Source organism: Prunus mume, linkage group LG2 (assembly GCF_029339155.1).
Source record: "Prunus mume cultivar Tortuosa linkage group LG2, ASM2933915v1, whole genome shotgun sequence".
NCBI classification, from domain to species: domain Eukaryota; kingdom Viridiplantae; phylum Streptophyta; class Magnoliopsida; order Rosales; family Rosaceae; genus Prunus; species Prunus mume.
In genome coordinates, this window is record NC_142699.1 from 35,233,234 (window position 1) to 35,248,722 (window position 15,489).

At 36.9% G+C, this 15,489-nt stretch overlaps 1 protein-coding gene across 2 annotated transcripts; it reads left to right on the top strand.

The window, feature by feature from the left end:
- Window positions 1-10,124: 10,124 nt before the first annotated feature.
- Window positions 10,125-14,193, top strand: LOC103323112 (protein FAR1-RELATED SEQUENCE 11-like). 2 transcript variants are annotated; one of them, XM_008225072.3, is made up of 5 exons: window positions 10,125-10,310; window positions 10,467-10,610; window positions 11,161-12,112; window positions 12,613-13,056; window positions 13,203-14,193. In XM_008225072.3, the coding sequence occupies exons 3-5, from the start codon at window positions 11,162-11,164 to the stop codon at window positions 13,998-14,000; spliced, it is 2,193 nt and encodes a 730-aa protein (XP_008223294.1). In that variant the 5' UTR covers window positions 10,125-10,310; window positions 10,467-10,610; window position 11,161; the 3' UTR covers window positions 14,001-14,193. The 2 variants fall into 2 exon arrangements, with proteins under 2 accessions (XP_008223294.1, XP_016647976.1); XM_016792490.2 differs by having other exon boundaries at window positions 10,170-10,310; window positions 11,125-12,112.
- Window positions 14,194-15,489: the final 1,296 nt, after the last annotated feature.

The following is a 15,489-nucleotide window of genomic DNA, read 5'->3' on the forward strand; positions in this document are numbered from 1 at the left end:
TGAATTTATTAAGTGTGAAATTGTCAAAGATTTGTTTCATGTTGGGGCTGAGAGTTTCATGTGTGAAATTGCAATGTGTGAAATTGTAAGAGACGCCTTAATTTTAGGGAGATGTTTTCAAGGACTTTCATTTCTGATAGTGACATATATTGTAAATTCATTAAAATTTGTAGACATACTAATTACTTACTCGACGAGACACATGATTACTGGATTATAATTAAAAAGAGAGAGTATATTAACTACATCCATTACATCTTCATGAAAATTGACCTATATTTAACAAGCCCTAATTTCAACACACACAATGGAAAGAAAGCTTACCAAAGCTTTGTCATCTTTTATACATGTTTTCAAATAAACCTGGACTGGGAATATTAGAACTAAGTCAAGGGTGTTGGGAGTGTGCATGACTCAAAGTCTCAAACGCAGATCGACGACGTCGTTTTCTTCATCCACTTTCGGAACAGCCTCTTGTTTTGCGATCTGTTTCAAGTACAAGCCATGAGGATCTTTGGGTGCTACCACTGCACCACCAGCAGTATTATAACCAGCACAACCGTCAACGGTTGTAGACCTACTAGAGGAAACGAACATTGGATAATTGATGATGGGGACACCTGTTGCTGACCGTTGATATTGATCATGATCATGATCATGAGGAGGAGGAGGAGGAGGAGGAGGTTGGTGATGTTGCTGGACATGTTCTAATATGGCCATCCTTTCAAGCTGCCTTTCTCTTTTGTGTGCGTTTTGATGTCCACCCAATGCTTGAGAGTTTTCGAACTTCCGGCCACAGTAGTGGCACTCAAACTTCACCATGGGCACTATGTCACGGTGGTCCGTCACCGAAAACCCGAAGAGCTTCATAGATAGTAATTTTCAGCTGAATATTCAGATGATGAAGAAGATGGTTGTATTAATTCCTTCACTCATATGTTATATATAAACATTGCTACCTCTTGGGAGGACTTGAGGGGTAAATCAAGCATTATCCAAACCTACAGAAATACAGTACTAATGCACAGTAAAAATATGGGCCTTGCTGGATACCTTCATGCTATAACGCCTTCATACGCGATCTCGGGTCCTTTTCAACCCACCCATATAACTTAAGTGGACTAGTGCTTTTCTACTATATATTATTTTTCTATATTTATGTATACACGGAGGATAAGAAAAAGAATGCTCATGTAATTTAAAATGACACTATCTATTCTTTTAGAGTCGTGTGGTCTTATAATTTAAAATTTCAGTTTTCAATAATTATTTTGGTAAAAAAAAATTTAAAAATTTGTTTGGTAACTATTTTTAATTTTCTGTGGAACTACGAAATGAAAATTTTCTTAGTGTCAAATTTGAATTTAAGGTTATAGACTGAAAGTGTATGTTTTACAGAGTCCCCCACTTTTTTTTATTTATTTTTGAATTTATGATTATTTTTTTAGCGAATTTTAGAACATGAGGTCCCAAGGCTCATACTGGGTCTGTGGCCAAACGTAGTCAAGAGATCCCAAATGTCGAGTTTTGAGACTAAAGTGCAATGTATATGTAGTGATGTAAGATAGGTGAATGACAAAAAGGAGGGTCATAAAAATGAAACGAAAACTGAAAACACTATAAAGTTGTTTTAAAAAATAAAGGTCATTTTGAAAACATAAAACAAATTCTATTACATTCAACTGTAGGCTCAATCTAATCCTTGGGGCCTCCATATCTAAATTTACAACAACAACAAAAAAAATCATCCTAACTCCAAAGAATTCACCGAAATATACTACAAACTTTATAACATGCACTTTCATTCTATGATCTCAAATTCACAATTTGTCCTTAAAAAATCCACTTCTGAGTTCCACATAAAACTGAAATAAATTACCAAACAACTTTTAAAAAGATTTTAGTTTTTTTTGAAAACTAAAATTATTGTTACCAAACAAGTCTTCTATTTTCAATTTCTTAAAATGAAAAATGAAAATTAGAAACTGAAATGATTATCAAGTGGGCTCTTATTAAACAAGTTTTCAATTTTTTTTAGTTTTCAAAAGAAGTGCAAACGAAAACCGAAAGATGAAAACAAATGGTTGCCCTTATATAAGTGTCATAGAAAGATTATTACTGTTTTTACTTTTAAGAGTTCCCCTTATGTAAGACTTCAAACAATTGGAAGATTTTTAAAGTATGTTTTAAAAAAAAGGTTGCAATAATAATCTTTCTTTTAGGATATTGATGTTGTTTGTTTTTTGTTTAGGATATTTTATTTCCTTTTGGGTTTTGGCTTTCGATACAGATTGGTTGTTTCTACCGTTGCTCGCAAATCTTTATTGTATGATGTGTTTCTAGTTGATGATTTGGGGATTTTAATTATTTTTTGGGTTGTGCGTGTTCTTTCCATATCAATTTAACTTGTTGTTGTATTTGGTCATTGGAGCAGTTGCATCCATATTCATCACCTTAGTTGTTTTGTACTTGTTTTTGTTTATATTATTAATAAAATATTATCGCTTTTTATAAAATAAAATAAGAAAGTATTGACGACGTATATAATATATAAATATGAGCATAAAGATTTCTCATTAATGACATGGACAATGAATTCAATTAATTCCTAAAAGTCTTCAAATACTTCATAAAAGTTACATTAATGTGAGTTTTGCATATAATACGATCTTCAATGAATCGTTACATTAATTATATATGTGAATCATATGATTAATTCCAAGACGGATTAGTTATATTATTCTCCCTTGCTCTCTCTTAGTGTTGTCTGAGTTTGACTCCTTATTTTTCCCAAGAAATGTGCCAATGGTACTACCATGCAAACACTACGGATTGAAGTTGGAATGCACAATATACACACAAATAATAGAAGGATTGTCAAATTTATTCACTAAATGATATCTTCTTTTCCTTTATTAGAAATAAACTAGAGCTAATGCTCGGAGTAAGTGCAAATTAGAAGAAAAGAAACACAAGTTAAACACAATCGAGAAGGATTCTCGTCTCTTCCACAAAGCATATCCATCGACATGGATGGATGGATGGATGATAGAGTTGGTGTGCATGCTACATTTTGATCGATCAAATCAAGTAGCAAGAGGCTAGAGCTATATAGCTCTATGTGAACGTAGTACAAAATTATTCCTGCCTTGTTTATTGGGCAGCCAGCCCTCGATAAAAGCGTTGAAAGCAATTGCCTAAAAGACGACAAACACCAAAAAGGCAAAAAGATACGATTGCTGCAGCAGCAGCTGCCTCTGCAGGTAGGGGCCGGAGGGTTGAAGCCATAGATTCGTCCCAAACTTTCCCCCTCTTAAAATTAAATCAAATCACACCTTATCTGATTCTGCTCTTACATATGATCATAGTACACCAATTGCTGTACATGGCCTAACTTTCTATAAATTTCCCAACAAATTATGCATATAGATACGAGGTAATTTACTTCTAGTTTTCGTATGTATGCATTTGCAACAAGCCAGGTTTTTTTCGACAGCCTTCTGTCGGCAAACCACGTGGCCGGAAGGGCATGAAATGAAGGCCCTAGCTAGCCAAGAGGAACACGCATGCATCATGACGAATATGTGGCATGTAACATCCGCGAAGAGGATTCCACATAATATAAATATAAGTCAAGGTTTCAAAGGGTGGTCCACCAAACTCTTCATCTCCTCCACAATTGGTGGTGAGGCTAGGCGGGCCTAAACCATATAGGTAGGTTGGTTTGCTTTTTTTGTTTGTTATGGTAAATTATTGGCCAAAGATCAAATCAAATCATACATACATCATATACGTGCCAGTGCCACTGCCTTTATTTTCTTCTCGCGGCGGCAGCTTTAGCTTATGCGCTTCCTGTTGATTCCTACTATTTACCAAATTTGGTTCTCAGGGACTTCTTTTGAATCTCTAGTTTTGTGGAAACAATGGTTGCTGTACTTTCTGAGCGGATATCCATGGAGCTGATCTTGTCGTCTTTAGTCAAGTTTTCACTGCAAAAAGCCATTATCATATAAAAAAGCATAGTACAAACGCCTACAAAATAAATTTTTTATCTTGCTTGTATGTGATATATATACAAAGATATGTAATGTTTAATTTTATATACAACTAACTAGCCTCTTACCACACGTATGTTAATTATAATTTTTTTTCCTACTTTATTTTTTTATCTTCAAAATTTGAGTTTTAAAACTTGTTTTTTTATTTATTTATATCCGAAATGCTTTACAATTTTGAAGGTGGTTGTCTCCTAGTTTTATGTAGGGCAACTTCTTTCTTTTCTTTTCTTTTTTATTTAATTCAATTTAAATATATAAGGCAAAATTTAAAATTGAAAACAAAAATAAGATAATGGGTCCTATTTTTATGGAATACAATTACCCATTATCTTTTTTAATTCAAAAAAAAAAAAAAAAAAAGGAAAAAACCAATTGGGGCTAGTTCAATTTAAACATATTATGAATGTACTAAAGGTAATTTGTGAAAGTAAGTTGTCTCCTATTTTATGGATAACGAACTTCTCCTATTTTCATGAACAATTGCAGTATAGGTTCTTTTTTAATTTTTTCTAATTTAAATAAATTGTGTATGTACTATTTTATCCCTAAGGTTTATTTGTTGAAATGTCCCATCTGGCTTTCAAATAGTCTCAATTTGCCTCATGACGTTTCAAATGACTCAATCTTTCCCCTGAACTTCCATTCCATAATCAAAGTTGCCCCATTTCGTTTGTTTTCAAATAAAAGCTATTAAAGGCTCGTTTGTGAGTGATTCTAGAATAGGCCAAAAAGTACTTTTATAGGAGAATTACTTCTCCAAATAATCACCTTAAGCAGTTTTAAGTGATTTTATGGAGAAGCACATGGGAGGTGCTTCTACTAATAATCACTTAAGAATCACTTAAAGTGATTATATGGAGAATCACATGAGAGGTGGTTCTCACTAGAAGTGATTTTGGCTTATCTAGAATCACTCCCAAACGAGCCATAATCAACTGAAGTGGCATGGTTATTTTGGTAAAGTTATTAAAAATTAAAAAAATTCAAATAAAAAATAAAAATAAAGATAAAAATGCCTCCTTTTTTTTTTCTCCTTAATCGTCGGCCCCCACCACCTTCTCCCTCATCTCAACCAGCCCTATTGCCTAACCAACCCACCCCACCTTCTCCATTATCTCTCTCTCCCGTCAACCCCCTCCCCCCAATTGTCAAAAGGCTCAAACCCACAATCAAAATCACTAAATTGACTTCAGATTTCGCATATGTGTGTTTGGGGGTGGTCAAAATTCACCCATTTTGCCAAGGAGGAATTCCTAGCGACCGAGAATTCTAGCGGCCGAAGAATTTCTAGCTGCCGAAGAATTCCTACGCCGTCGATAATTCCTGGAGGCCAAAGAATTCCTAGTGGCCGAGAAATCCTAGCTGCCAAGATACCTTCTCAAAAATGCGGTCAATATGTTTTCTTCAAAGGCCATGGTGCCTTCTCAAAAATACGGCCGATGTGTTTTCTTCAAAGAACATGATGCTTTCTCAAAAATATGATCGGACACTTCCTTTTGTAAAAGTGGTCGGGCACTTCTCAAAAAGGTGGGTCGAGCACTCCTTAAATGCCTTGGTCGGCCACTCCTTTTGCAAAATGTTGGGCAGGGGTGGATTTTATCCTTGCGCACTCGGGCACCCTCCTCACAACACTTGGGCAAGCAAAGTTGGGTCGAGGGAGTTGAAGTTCGACATGAGGTATTTCCGCTGAGAAAGTTGAAGTTCGGCGGGAGGTATGTCCGTCGAGTTCCCAATATTCGAATATTTTGAGAACTCAAACATAATCTAATGTGAGCCCAAGTCCAACATCCAAATATTTAGAGCTCTCATACCACCCACTTTGGTGGATGGTCAACCAACTCTAGAATTCTAAAAACTCAAAGGTCATGAGGTTCCACCAAATGTCGAGATGAAATCTCGGAGGTGCAAGCCCAAGCCACAAATTCGCGCCCAAAATTTCCGGAGGTCAGTGTATACGTGACGGAGGCCTCACAAGGAAATAAATCAAGAAGGTTGATGACGATTCAGAAATTTCCAAAACGAGAGAAACCCAAGCAATCATAATATCTCCGCCAACATGATCTACGGATTTTGGGGGCTTCAAAATGAAAGAGTTCTAAAAGAGTCGACATTTGGCCATTCAATGGCCAGCCCATGGGCCAACGGACGTCCCATATAAACTTCATCAAACGAAGGCAGAAGGCATACAACATCAGACAAACAAACTTATCTTTCGTCTTATACTTTTCTTTTCCTAGACTTAGGATCTTACTTTTCAAGCACCTAATGTAGTGAGTTCTTCCTTTATTTTAATGTAAGTTTAATTTATTGTTCAATTTATATTTTCTTGTCATTTAAATTCAAGTTTATTTCCATTGATTTGCTTTTCATTGTTATCGCACTTCAATTAAGTTTAATTTCAAGTTTATTTTACTTTATTGTTCTTATCGCTTTTATTTTCGTTCTTGCTTTATTTATCGCCTTGATTTATTTTATCGCACTTTAATTATTGTCTTTATGTTTAAACGCACATTTAATTTAATTGTATTATTTTTACTCAAAACCCTAAAAATCACAAAAACATTCGTACAAAGCTTAACCATCCTCGAGCCCGATGAAGTGAAAGAACCTAGGCCAAGATGAGGTTCCTTGCTTGGCCGATCAATCGTTTGATCAGAAGTTAGAAGCACAACACATCCATCAACTCACATTCTATTCAAGCCCGAATTCGGGGCTTGGTGATGGCATGCCCAACATTTAAAAGAAGAATGACCAAAAGTTCCTTCCGCAGTCGCCTTGGTCGAAAAGAAGGAAACAATGTGGCAGTCCAGATTTCCTTCGGTGGCTGCCAAAGAAAGAGAGAGAATTAGGAGGAAAGAGATAAAAGGTGAATTGTTGGTTAGGGTTTGATGACGTTGAAGAGAGGAGTCGAGGGTGGAAGGCGAGTTGGGTATTTGGTTGCCAAAGAGAGAGATGAGGGAAGGAGAGAGAAGGAGGAAAGGTTGCTTTGGGTTTTTTTTTTTGGTACCTTTGTTTTGAGATGAATGGGGAGAAGGAAGGTGGTTCTTTGGGGTTGGTTGGGCGGTGAAATTTGGTTGAGATGAGGGAAAATATGGTAGGAGTTGACGATTGAGGGAGAAAAAAAAATGGAGATATTTTTATCTTAATTTTTTACTCATTTGAAATAATTTCAATCATTTTTTATATTTGATTTGATTTTTTCACTTTTTAATAGTTAAATTTACCAAAATACCCATGCCACCTCAGCTAATTTAACAGTTTTTATATGAAAACCAACGGAATGAGGCAATTTTGGTCACGTAGTGGAAGTTCAGGGGGGAAATTGTGTCATTTGAAACTTCATGGGACAAACTGAGACTATATGAAAATTGATGTCTTCCTTTTACATATAGAATTCATTTTCAAGTGAGAATATTCTCATATAAAGAGATATAAATATATGCATCCTAAAAATAGGAGCTGTATATTCCTTTTTATAAATAAAAAAAAAATCAATATTGGGGATGAGGGATTTTATCTAGGACCTCGTGTGCAAAGATAAATGCACTAACCACTTGGTTACAAGTCCCTTAAATTGTATATTCTTTAGGTTGCTACTTACTGTCATCACTCGAAAAATTAGTCAGTAAATGGTTGGTCACCTAAAGTTTGCATACAAATATAATTAGTTATATAAAAATAAAATCATTTGCGTGTAAAAAATTCTCGTGTCAACGGAGTCTAATCTAATAGAAAAATGATCTTGACTTGCAGACTAATTGTCTCATGTTCAAACCCCCAAAGCATTGTGGTAGTGTGTGTGTGTGTGTTTGAAAAACCTCCATCTCCATATAGTTTAGACTTGTTAAAGTCAGAAAGACGGGCCAGTGGCCCACTACTAGCAACATTGATATTGTCCCCAACTTAACCACCTACAAAGCCCAGTAGGTGTGAGGTTTTATCACAAAAGGCCTCGGTATTATTAGGAGTGGAACCACTTATTATAAGTTATAATTTATTTAGTCAAGTTTTCGATGTGAGACTTTATATTCTTTAACACGCCCCCTCACATGAGACCACCACATAGTGAGCCACATGTGGAGCCAAGTCCACATCGGAGTCAATCATTCAAGTCCAACACGTGAACACCACATATTGGGTAAGAGGTATGGGTAAACATTCAAACCTAACATGTAAACACCACATATTGGGTAAGGGACCACATACTGGGTAAGGGTAAAGGCCCAATTCGGGATCAGTCAACCAACCCGCTCTGATACCATGTTAAGATTTCAAAGGGATGGACCCTTAGCCTACTACTAGCAATATCGATATTGTCCATAATTTAACCACCTATTTAGCATGTGTTAGGTTTTATATGAGACTTTCTATTTTGTTAAGTTTCCAATGTGGGATTATGTATTCTTCAACACTCATCCTCACGTAGAACCACTTTTTAGTGGGCCACACGTGTAACCGATTCCACATTGGTCATCCTTTTTTTTAAGCAAAATTTTTTGAGTGTGTTTTGATTTTTGTTCAATTTGGGGCTTTTGTTTGATTTAGGTTTAATCGGGCCCAGTCAACAAACCCGCTCTGATACCATGTTAAGATTTTAGAGGGACGAACCTTTGGCTCACCACTATTACTGATATTGTCCTCAACTTAACCATCTACAAAGTCCAGTAGGTGTGAGGTTTTATCACAAAATTCCTTGATATTATTAAGAGTGGAACAACTTATTATAAGTTGTAATTTATTTAGTCAAGTTTTCAATATGGGACTTTATATTCTTCAACACCACAAAAAAAAAAAAAAAGGGTGACCGATGTGGAATTGGTTACACATGTGACCCACTAAAAAAGTAGTCCAACATGAGGAGTGTTAAAGATTATAAAGTCTCACATCGGAAACTTGACTAAATAAATTACAACTTATAATAAATGGTTCAACTCTTAATAATATCGGGGCCTTTTGTATAAAACTTCACACTTACTAAATAGGTGATTAAGTTGGGAACAATATCGATGTTCTTAGTGGTGGGTCACATGCCCGTCTCTTTGAAATCTTAAGGCCATCCCCAATGAGCTCTAAAGTGGGCTGCACCACCCTTGGGCTGCAATATATAGCAACTGAAGCAAAAAAGTCATCCCCAGTGGTTCAATTTTGAGGCTTTAAATGATTGAGCCCCATGGGAGCTATACCCATATTTATGTTCATGGTTGAAGCCCCTGAAACCGAATGGGGCCCACATATAGAAAAGCTGCCAACCCATATGTGTTGTTGGTGACTTGCCTTGTGACTACAACTCATGATACTCTCTTCTTGACCAATGATTGCTTCTCTTTGTTTTATATTTTATTTAATGTGACCAATGAGAGGGGATGGGCTAGATGGGTTTGTTTTTGTGTTTTTTGACGGATGTGGCTCTGCCTTTTTTCAAGGCAACAATCAAGTTTTTTTTTTTTCATAGAAAAGATTTTCAAATCTTGTCCAAATTTTGATTTTTTTTTTGAAATGTTCACACACAAAAAAAACACTAACATGTTATAATATGCATTAAAGCAAATAAATTTTTTTATTTTAAAAATAACACGTATATAAAATTATATCGAATATAAAGCCATTGTAGAGTGATTCTTTTAGAGTCTCAAAGATTCCATCGGAGCTCTAAATGACCCTTTTTAGAGCCCCAACCATTGGGGATGACCTAACAAGACTATCGTTGTACTAAAAAAACCAAAAACAAAAACAAAAAGGTTCTCCTGCGTAGATTTGGATGTATTGAATCCCTGAAGATAAACTAGATCCCCACGAGAACCCGACCCACTTGTTTGTTACTTGGACAATCTTCTGGGGTTGTTTCTCTTTAAACTGCTAGGCCTTCAGTCAGGCCCATTTTTTACAACCAGGAGATTTTTGACTTCTAGGGTTTGCTCTAACGTAAGCCGTGACCACTAGCGCTCACACTTCAACACGCTCTTCTCGTGCCACCCGTTGATTCCGTGCGCAGGCAAACCAAACCCGCGCAAATGACGGGCCCAAGTCAAGCCCATTCTAGTCGGTCTCAATCCAACGGCTCAGAACGAACGTGTGCGCTCGATAACCTCGTGCCTCCACACAGCGCACGATAGCTCATATCTGCCTAAATGGTCATCGTTCTCCCTTGGATGCGCTCTATTCTCCCCTCGCTTGCCTCCCCGCCACTTTCTTTCTTTTCACTGACGCTCTTTAATTTTCAGATAGTTATTGACCGTTAGATACACATTTCGGGTATATAAATTTATGAGTATTGATTTTTGAATTAAAATAAGTTATAATTTCGTGTAGGACTGCATCTCATGTTCATCCATGCGATTTTGTTTCTCTGTTGGTGGCTTGATTTTGTAATGGGTAAGCTATGATTTTTCTTTGTTCTGTTTGATTCAGGTGGGTTGGAGATATGATTTGGATGTTGAGGAGGTTGAAGAAGAGCAGGTTGTATTTGTGTTATGAATTTATTTTGAAGAAACCCATATGAGATTCTTGAGAGAGTTTGAAGAAATCCAAATGAGTTGGAGATCATAGCTCCAAGTAAGTTTTATTTGTTTTGTTGACCAAAGGTATTCTAAATGAATGTTTTAATGGATCAAGGTCATGCTACTTTGGCTATTAGGTGTTACATTATTGGATTGGCATCTTAATTTGGTTTAGGGTTAAGGTTGTATATGTTTATGCTATCATATTTAAGTTTTACCCCTTTGCTTCTGGTATGTTATTTGAAATCTATACTACCATATTGAGCTCTCCACTGCTGCATTTTTCTTGGCTGCCTAATCACCTCTAAGACTGATATTATTGAACAACTTGGCCAAACAACAAATAAATGAAGAAAAGTTGAAGGAGTTATAGCAGACCAGTGTCGTGTGTGTGGTCATGTTTAAGGTGGTTTAAGGAAGCCATCGAAGTTTCATCCTATTTTCACAATGCTTTTTAATATCTGTTTGTCTCCACCAGCATTGCAATCTGCCTATTATATCACCTACATCCTTGAGAGTAGAAGAATTTTAGGTAGCATGCTGTTAAGAAATTGAAGTTTTTCGTGTAGGTTTATAACTGTTGTTTCATTCATCTATTGCTGAAGGATGTCAGAAGGAACAAGTCTAGGGATGGAGGATTTATCCCAAGATGATATTGGCACTATAGAGGAAACAGCTGAAGACACGATCTTGTCACGACAGACTTCTGTGAATCTTGTTCCCTTTGTTGGACAAAGATTTGTTTCTCAAGAAGCTGCATACGAATTCTACTGCAGTTTTGCAAAACAATGTGGCTTTTCAATTAGGCGTCATCGTACTCGAGGCAAGGATGGTGTTGGTCGGGGAGTGACAAGAAGAGATTTCACTTGTCATCGTGGTGGATATCCACAGATGAAGCCATCTGAAGATGGAAAGATGCAAAGAAATCGCAAATCATCACGCTGTGGTTGTCAAGCATACATGCGGATTGTTAAGCGGGCAGACTTTGATGTCCCTGAATGGCGTGTTACAGGCTTTAGCAACATCCATAACCACGAACTATTGAAATCCAATGAAGTCCGTCTCCTTCCTGCTTACTGTTCCATATCTACTGATGACAAGAGTCGGATTTGCATGTTTGCAAAAGCTGGGATGTCAGTGCGTCAAATGTTAAGATTGATGGAACTGGAGAAAGGTGTTAAACTAGGTTGCTTACCATTTACAGAGATAGACGTGAGAAACCTACTACAGTCTTTTAGAAATGTTGATAGAGATAATGATGCAATTGATCTTATAGCAATGTGCAAAAAGATGAAAGATGAAAACCCTAATTTCAAGTATGAATTTAAAATAGACGGTCATAACAGGCTGGAGCATATTGCATGGTCTTATGCTTCATCTGTTCAGTTGTATGAGGCATTTGGAGACACAACGGTTTTTGACACAACCCATCGTTTGGATGCCTATGATATGCTGTTAGGAATTTGGCTTGGTGTGGATAATCATGGAATGACTTGTTTCTTTGGCTGTGTGCTTCTGCGGGATGAGAATATTCAGTCCTTTTCCTGGGCATTGAAGGTAAGCAGCTAATTGGCATATTCCTGATGGAACTGAGCACCATATTTTTTGGGCACATTTGAGCCTCGATAATCTTAGGTTTGCATCTTAATTTAGCTGTGAGGCACAACATAAAAACTTATGCTTGGGATCTGCTTCTCAATCTAAATTTTACTTTAGATCAGGGAGCCAAATAATACGTAGAGGTTTATAAAACAAATAATAAAAATGTTTTAAAAAAATTTAGAAAACAGAGAGATTCTTTCAGGATTTACTCTAAAGTTTTTATTCCCATTAATTTGGTGATATGGGAACCATGATGAGGTTTAATTTTATAAGGGAGCTTTCTATTCTGTGGCCTTGACCGAGGGTTTGGTTGGGTGGTTTGGTCTTAGTTAAAGGTTTAGTAACCAGAATTTCTTTCTCATATCTTTAAGGTTTGTGGTTAATTTTATTCTCTTCTTACTGAGTTTCGTTTTTATAGTCTCTATTTGTTCCTAATACCTATGATGTTTAAACAGACATTTTTGGGGTTCATGAAAGGAAAGGCTCCACAGACAATGTTAACTGACCATAACATGTGGCTGAAAGAGGCTATTGCTGTTGACTTGCCCCAATCAAAGCATGCCTTTTGTATATGGCACATCGTCGCAAAGTTCTCAGATTGGTTTTCTGTACTTCTTGGATCTCGATATGATGATTGGAAAGCTGAGTTTCACCGGCTGTTTAATCTGGACTTCGTGAAAGACTTTGAAGAAAGATGGAGGGAAATGGTGAATGAATTTGGACTGCACACAAATAAGCATGTAATCAGCTTATATGCGCTGCGGAATTTTTGGGCTTTAGCATATTTGAGGCATTGCTTTTTTGCAGAAATGATGAGTACAAGTCAGGCAGAATCAATTAATGCTTTTATCCAACGTTTTTTGAGTGCACAGTCCCAACTAGATCGTTTTGTAGAGCAAGTGCGTAACCTTCTTCTTTTATGTTATTTTTCCTTTTTTGGCCTTTGGTTCGCTTCTAAACTACTTAACCTTGTCTTTGTTTCTTGTTCAGCCCTTGGTTCTTATGTTAAATAAACATGCCTACACTTTTAAACTTCCTTTTGCAGGTAGCTGATATTGTTGATTATAATGATCGGGTTGGGGCAAAGCAAAAGATGCAAAGGAAAATGCAGAGAGTGTGCCTTAAAACGGGTTCGCCAATTGAATCACATGCTGCTTCTGTTCTTACTCCTTATGCCTTCGGAAAACTTCAAGAGGAACTTGTATTGGCTCCACAGTATGCATCTCTTCTGGTAGATGAAGGTTGTTTCCAGGTCAGACACCATACTGAGGAAGATGGAGGGTGCAAAGTGGTTTGGATTCCTTGTCAAGGCCACATTAGCTGTAGCTGCTATCAGTTCGAGTTCTCCGGCATCCTTTGTAGGCATGTTCTTCGTGTCCTGTCAACTAATAATTGCTTTCATATTCCAGACCAGTATCTACCCACCCGTTGGTGCAATGTCAGTTCATCTTCCACTAACACCTTTGAGACTGCTACTACTATGAAAGACAATTCTGAGAAGATTCACTTATTGGAGTCCTTGGCTTCAACACTTGTTACGGAGTCAGTTGAAACAGAGGATCGCCTTGATGCTGCTTGCGAGCAAATTGCAATGGCATTATCACGCGTTAAAGACCTTCCTAGGACAACACATAATGCGATCGACATTGCGTATAATTGTCCATCTGAATCACTGATTCTACAAGATGTGGAAGAGGCTGATGGAATTATTCGCTTTACAGTAGGAAATTCTCATGAATCTGTTACTTTAGGAAAGCTTAAAGAAAGAAGGCCAAGAGATATAGTTGAAATTAGTAGAAAGCGACGGCATTGTTCAGGGCCTTGCTGTCTGAGTGTCCAATAGTGGGAGGTGAGATTTTGAATGGATCCACTAGTGCACTTGTAAAGGTTTGGATATAGTACTAGATGTAGCAAGGAATAGCAGTATATTGTTTCTTCAACGTTTTTGTTTTGTCAATATTTCAATGTATTCCGACGTGCACTTTTGTGCCTTCCACATTCAGTTATACTGAAATGAAAAAGACAAAGTTCCCTCATAGAGCAAAGATGAGCAAAGATCTGACCTAGATTCGAACAAAAGAAAAAAATGAAATGCATCCCCGGGGAAAAACTAATTCTGAGGTTAGGGTGTGAGTCGTACCCGGGAAATAGCTAAAAATTCTCGAATTAGGGCGTGACAAATGTCCTCATCAAATTATTACACATGGAATATGTTTCTATTTCAAATATTTTTTCTTTTGTCTTCCATGTTAATAAAAGAAAGCACCAAGGCAGTCCCCTGTCCTTGTTATTGCCTACTAATGTAGCATAAGAGTGAAGAGCATGGAAAAGCTTGCAGCATCATAAAGAGAGCAATTAAAGAGAGCTTCCCTTGTTTTGTGGTGGTGTAAACAAGGAAAAAAGAAGCTTTATTTTTTTAACCAAGGCCAACTTGGCCAATAACAGAAAAGAAAAGGCATGTGTGATTTTGATTCTTCACCACCAGTAGTAGTACTAACAGTAGTATTATATATGATAAAACCAGATCATCAAATATAATGCAAACCAATATCCAATATTCTTCCCTGGTCTATAATTCATCTCTGGTGATTTGTTCTTTACTGGTAGCACTTTTGGCCTTTTCATAGGCCCCACCCCAGAAATGAGCTTTGATGCTTCTTCTTTTTTTTTCTTTTTTTCTTTTTTGGGAGTATAAGCTATTGGGGGAGGGGGTTTACACAAATATTTATTGGGTGTCTGAGGGTTTCGAACGTCTGCCCACATGAATGCAGGTGGAAGGAGAGAAACTCTCATGCAACGGGGATAACACTTTTTGCTATCCCGCCAATAATGCAATGAAATGTAAGATAACTTTTCCACGTATCATTGTGTCATTGGCCTGAGATAGCAAAACAGTGTTATCCTCGTTATAGGTAAGTTTTTTTTGAGGTGGAAGAGCTCAACCATACCCCACTGACCTTTGATGCCTTTCTTTGTCAACATTTGATGCTAAAAGCCAAAGAATTTCAAAGCTTATGAGGAATAATTAGTGACCGTCCATCTAATCATGTTTGGTCTATCTGGAAGCAATTAAGGACATAATTATAGGATTAGCTAGCCGGTGTTTAATCTGTGGGGAAGATCCAAAAGCAGCTTTGCATATATTGTTCCCTTTGGTGAAAAACCATGCACTGTAAAGGTTTCTTTGGGGTCTTAAGAAATGAAACAAAATTATTATATGGCTAAGAACAAGATGATGCAAACAAAAGCTCATTTTCCTTTTCTTTTCTGAAAAAGAAGATATGCAGTTAATGCATGCAACGTATATCTAGCGCGTACTGAGACTGACTTGG

Bases quoted from the DNA above. Each gene is read 5' to 3' on its own strand.
- LOC103323112 (XM_008225072.3), top strand. From the start codon at position 11,162: ATGTCAGAAGGAACAAGTCTAGGGATGGAGGATTTATCCCAAGATGAT. The intron at 12,113-12,612 runs GTAAGCAGCTAA...ATGTTTAAACAG, and splicing joins CCTTTTCCTGGGCATTGAAG to ACATTTTTGGGGTTCATGAA. The intron at 13,057-13,202 runs GTGCGTAACCTT...TTCCTTTTGCAG, and splicing joins TAGATCGTTTTGTAGAGCAA to GTAGCTGATATTGTTGATTA.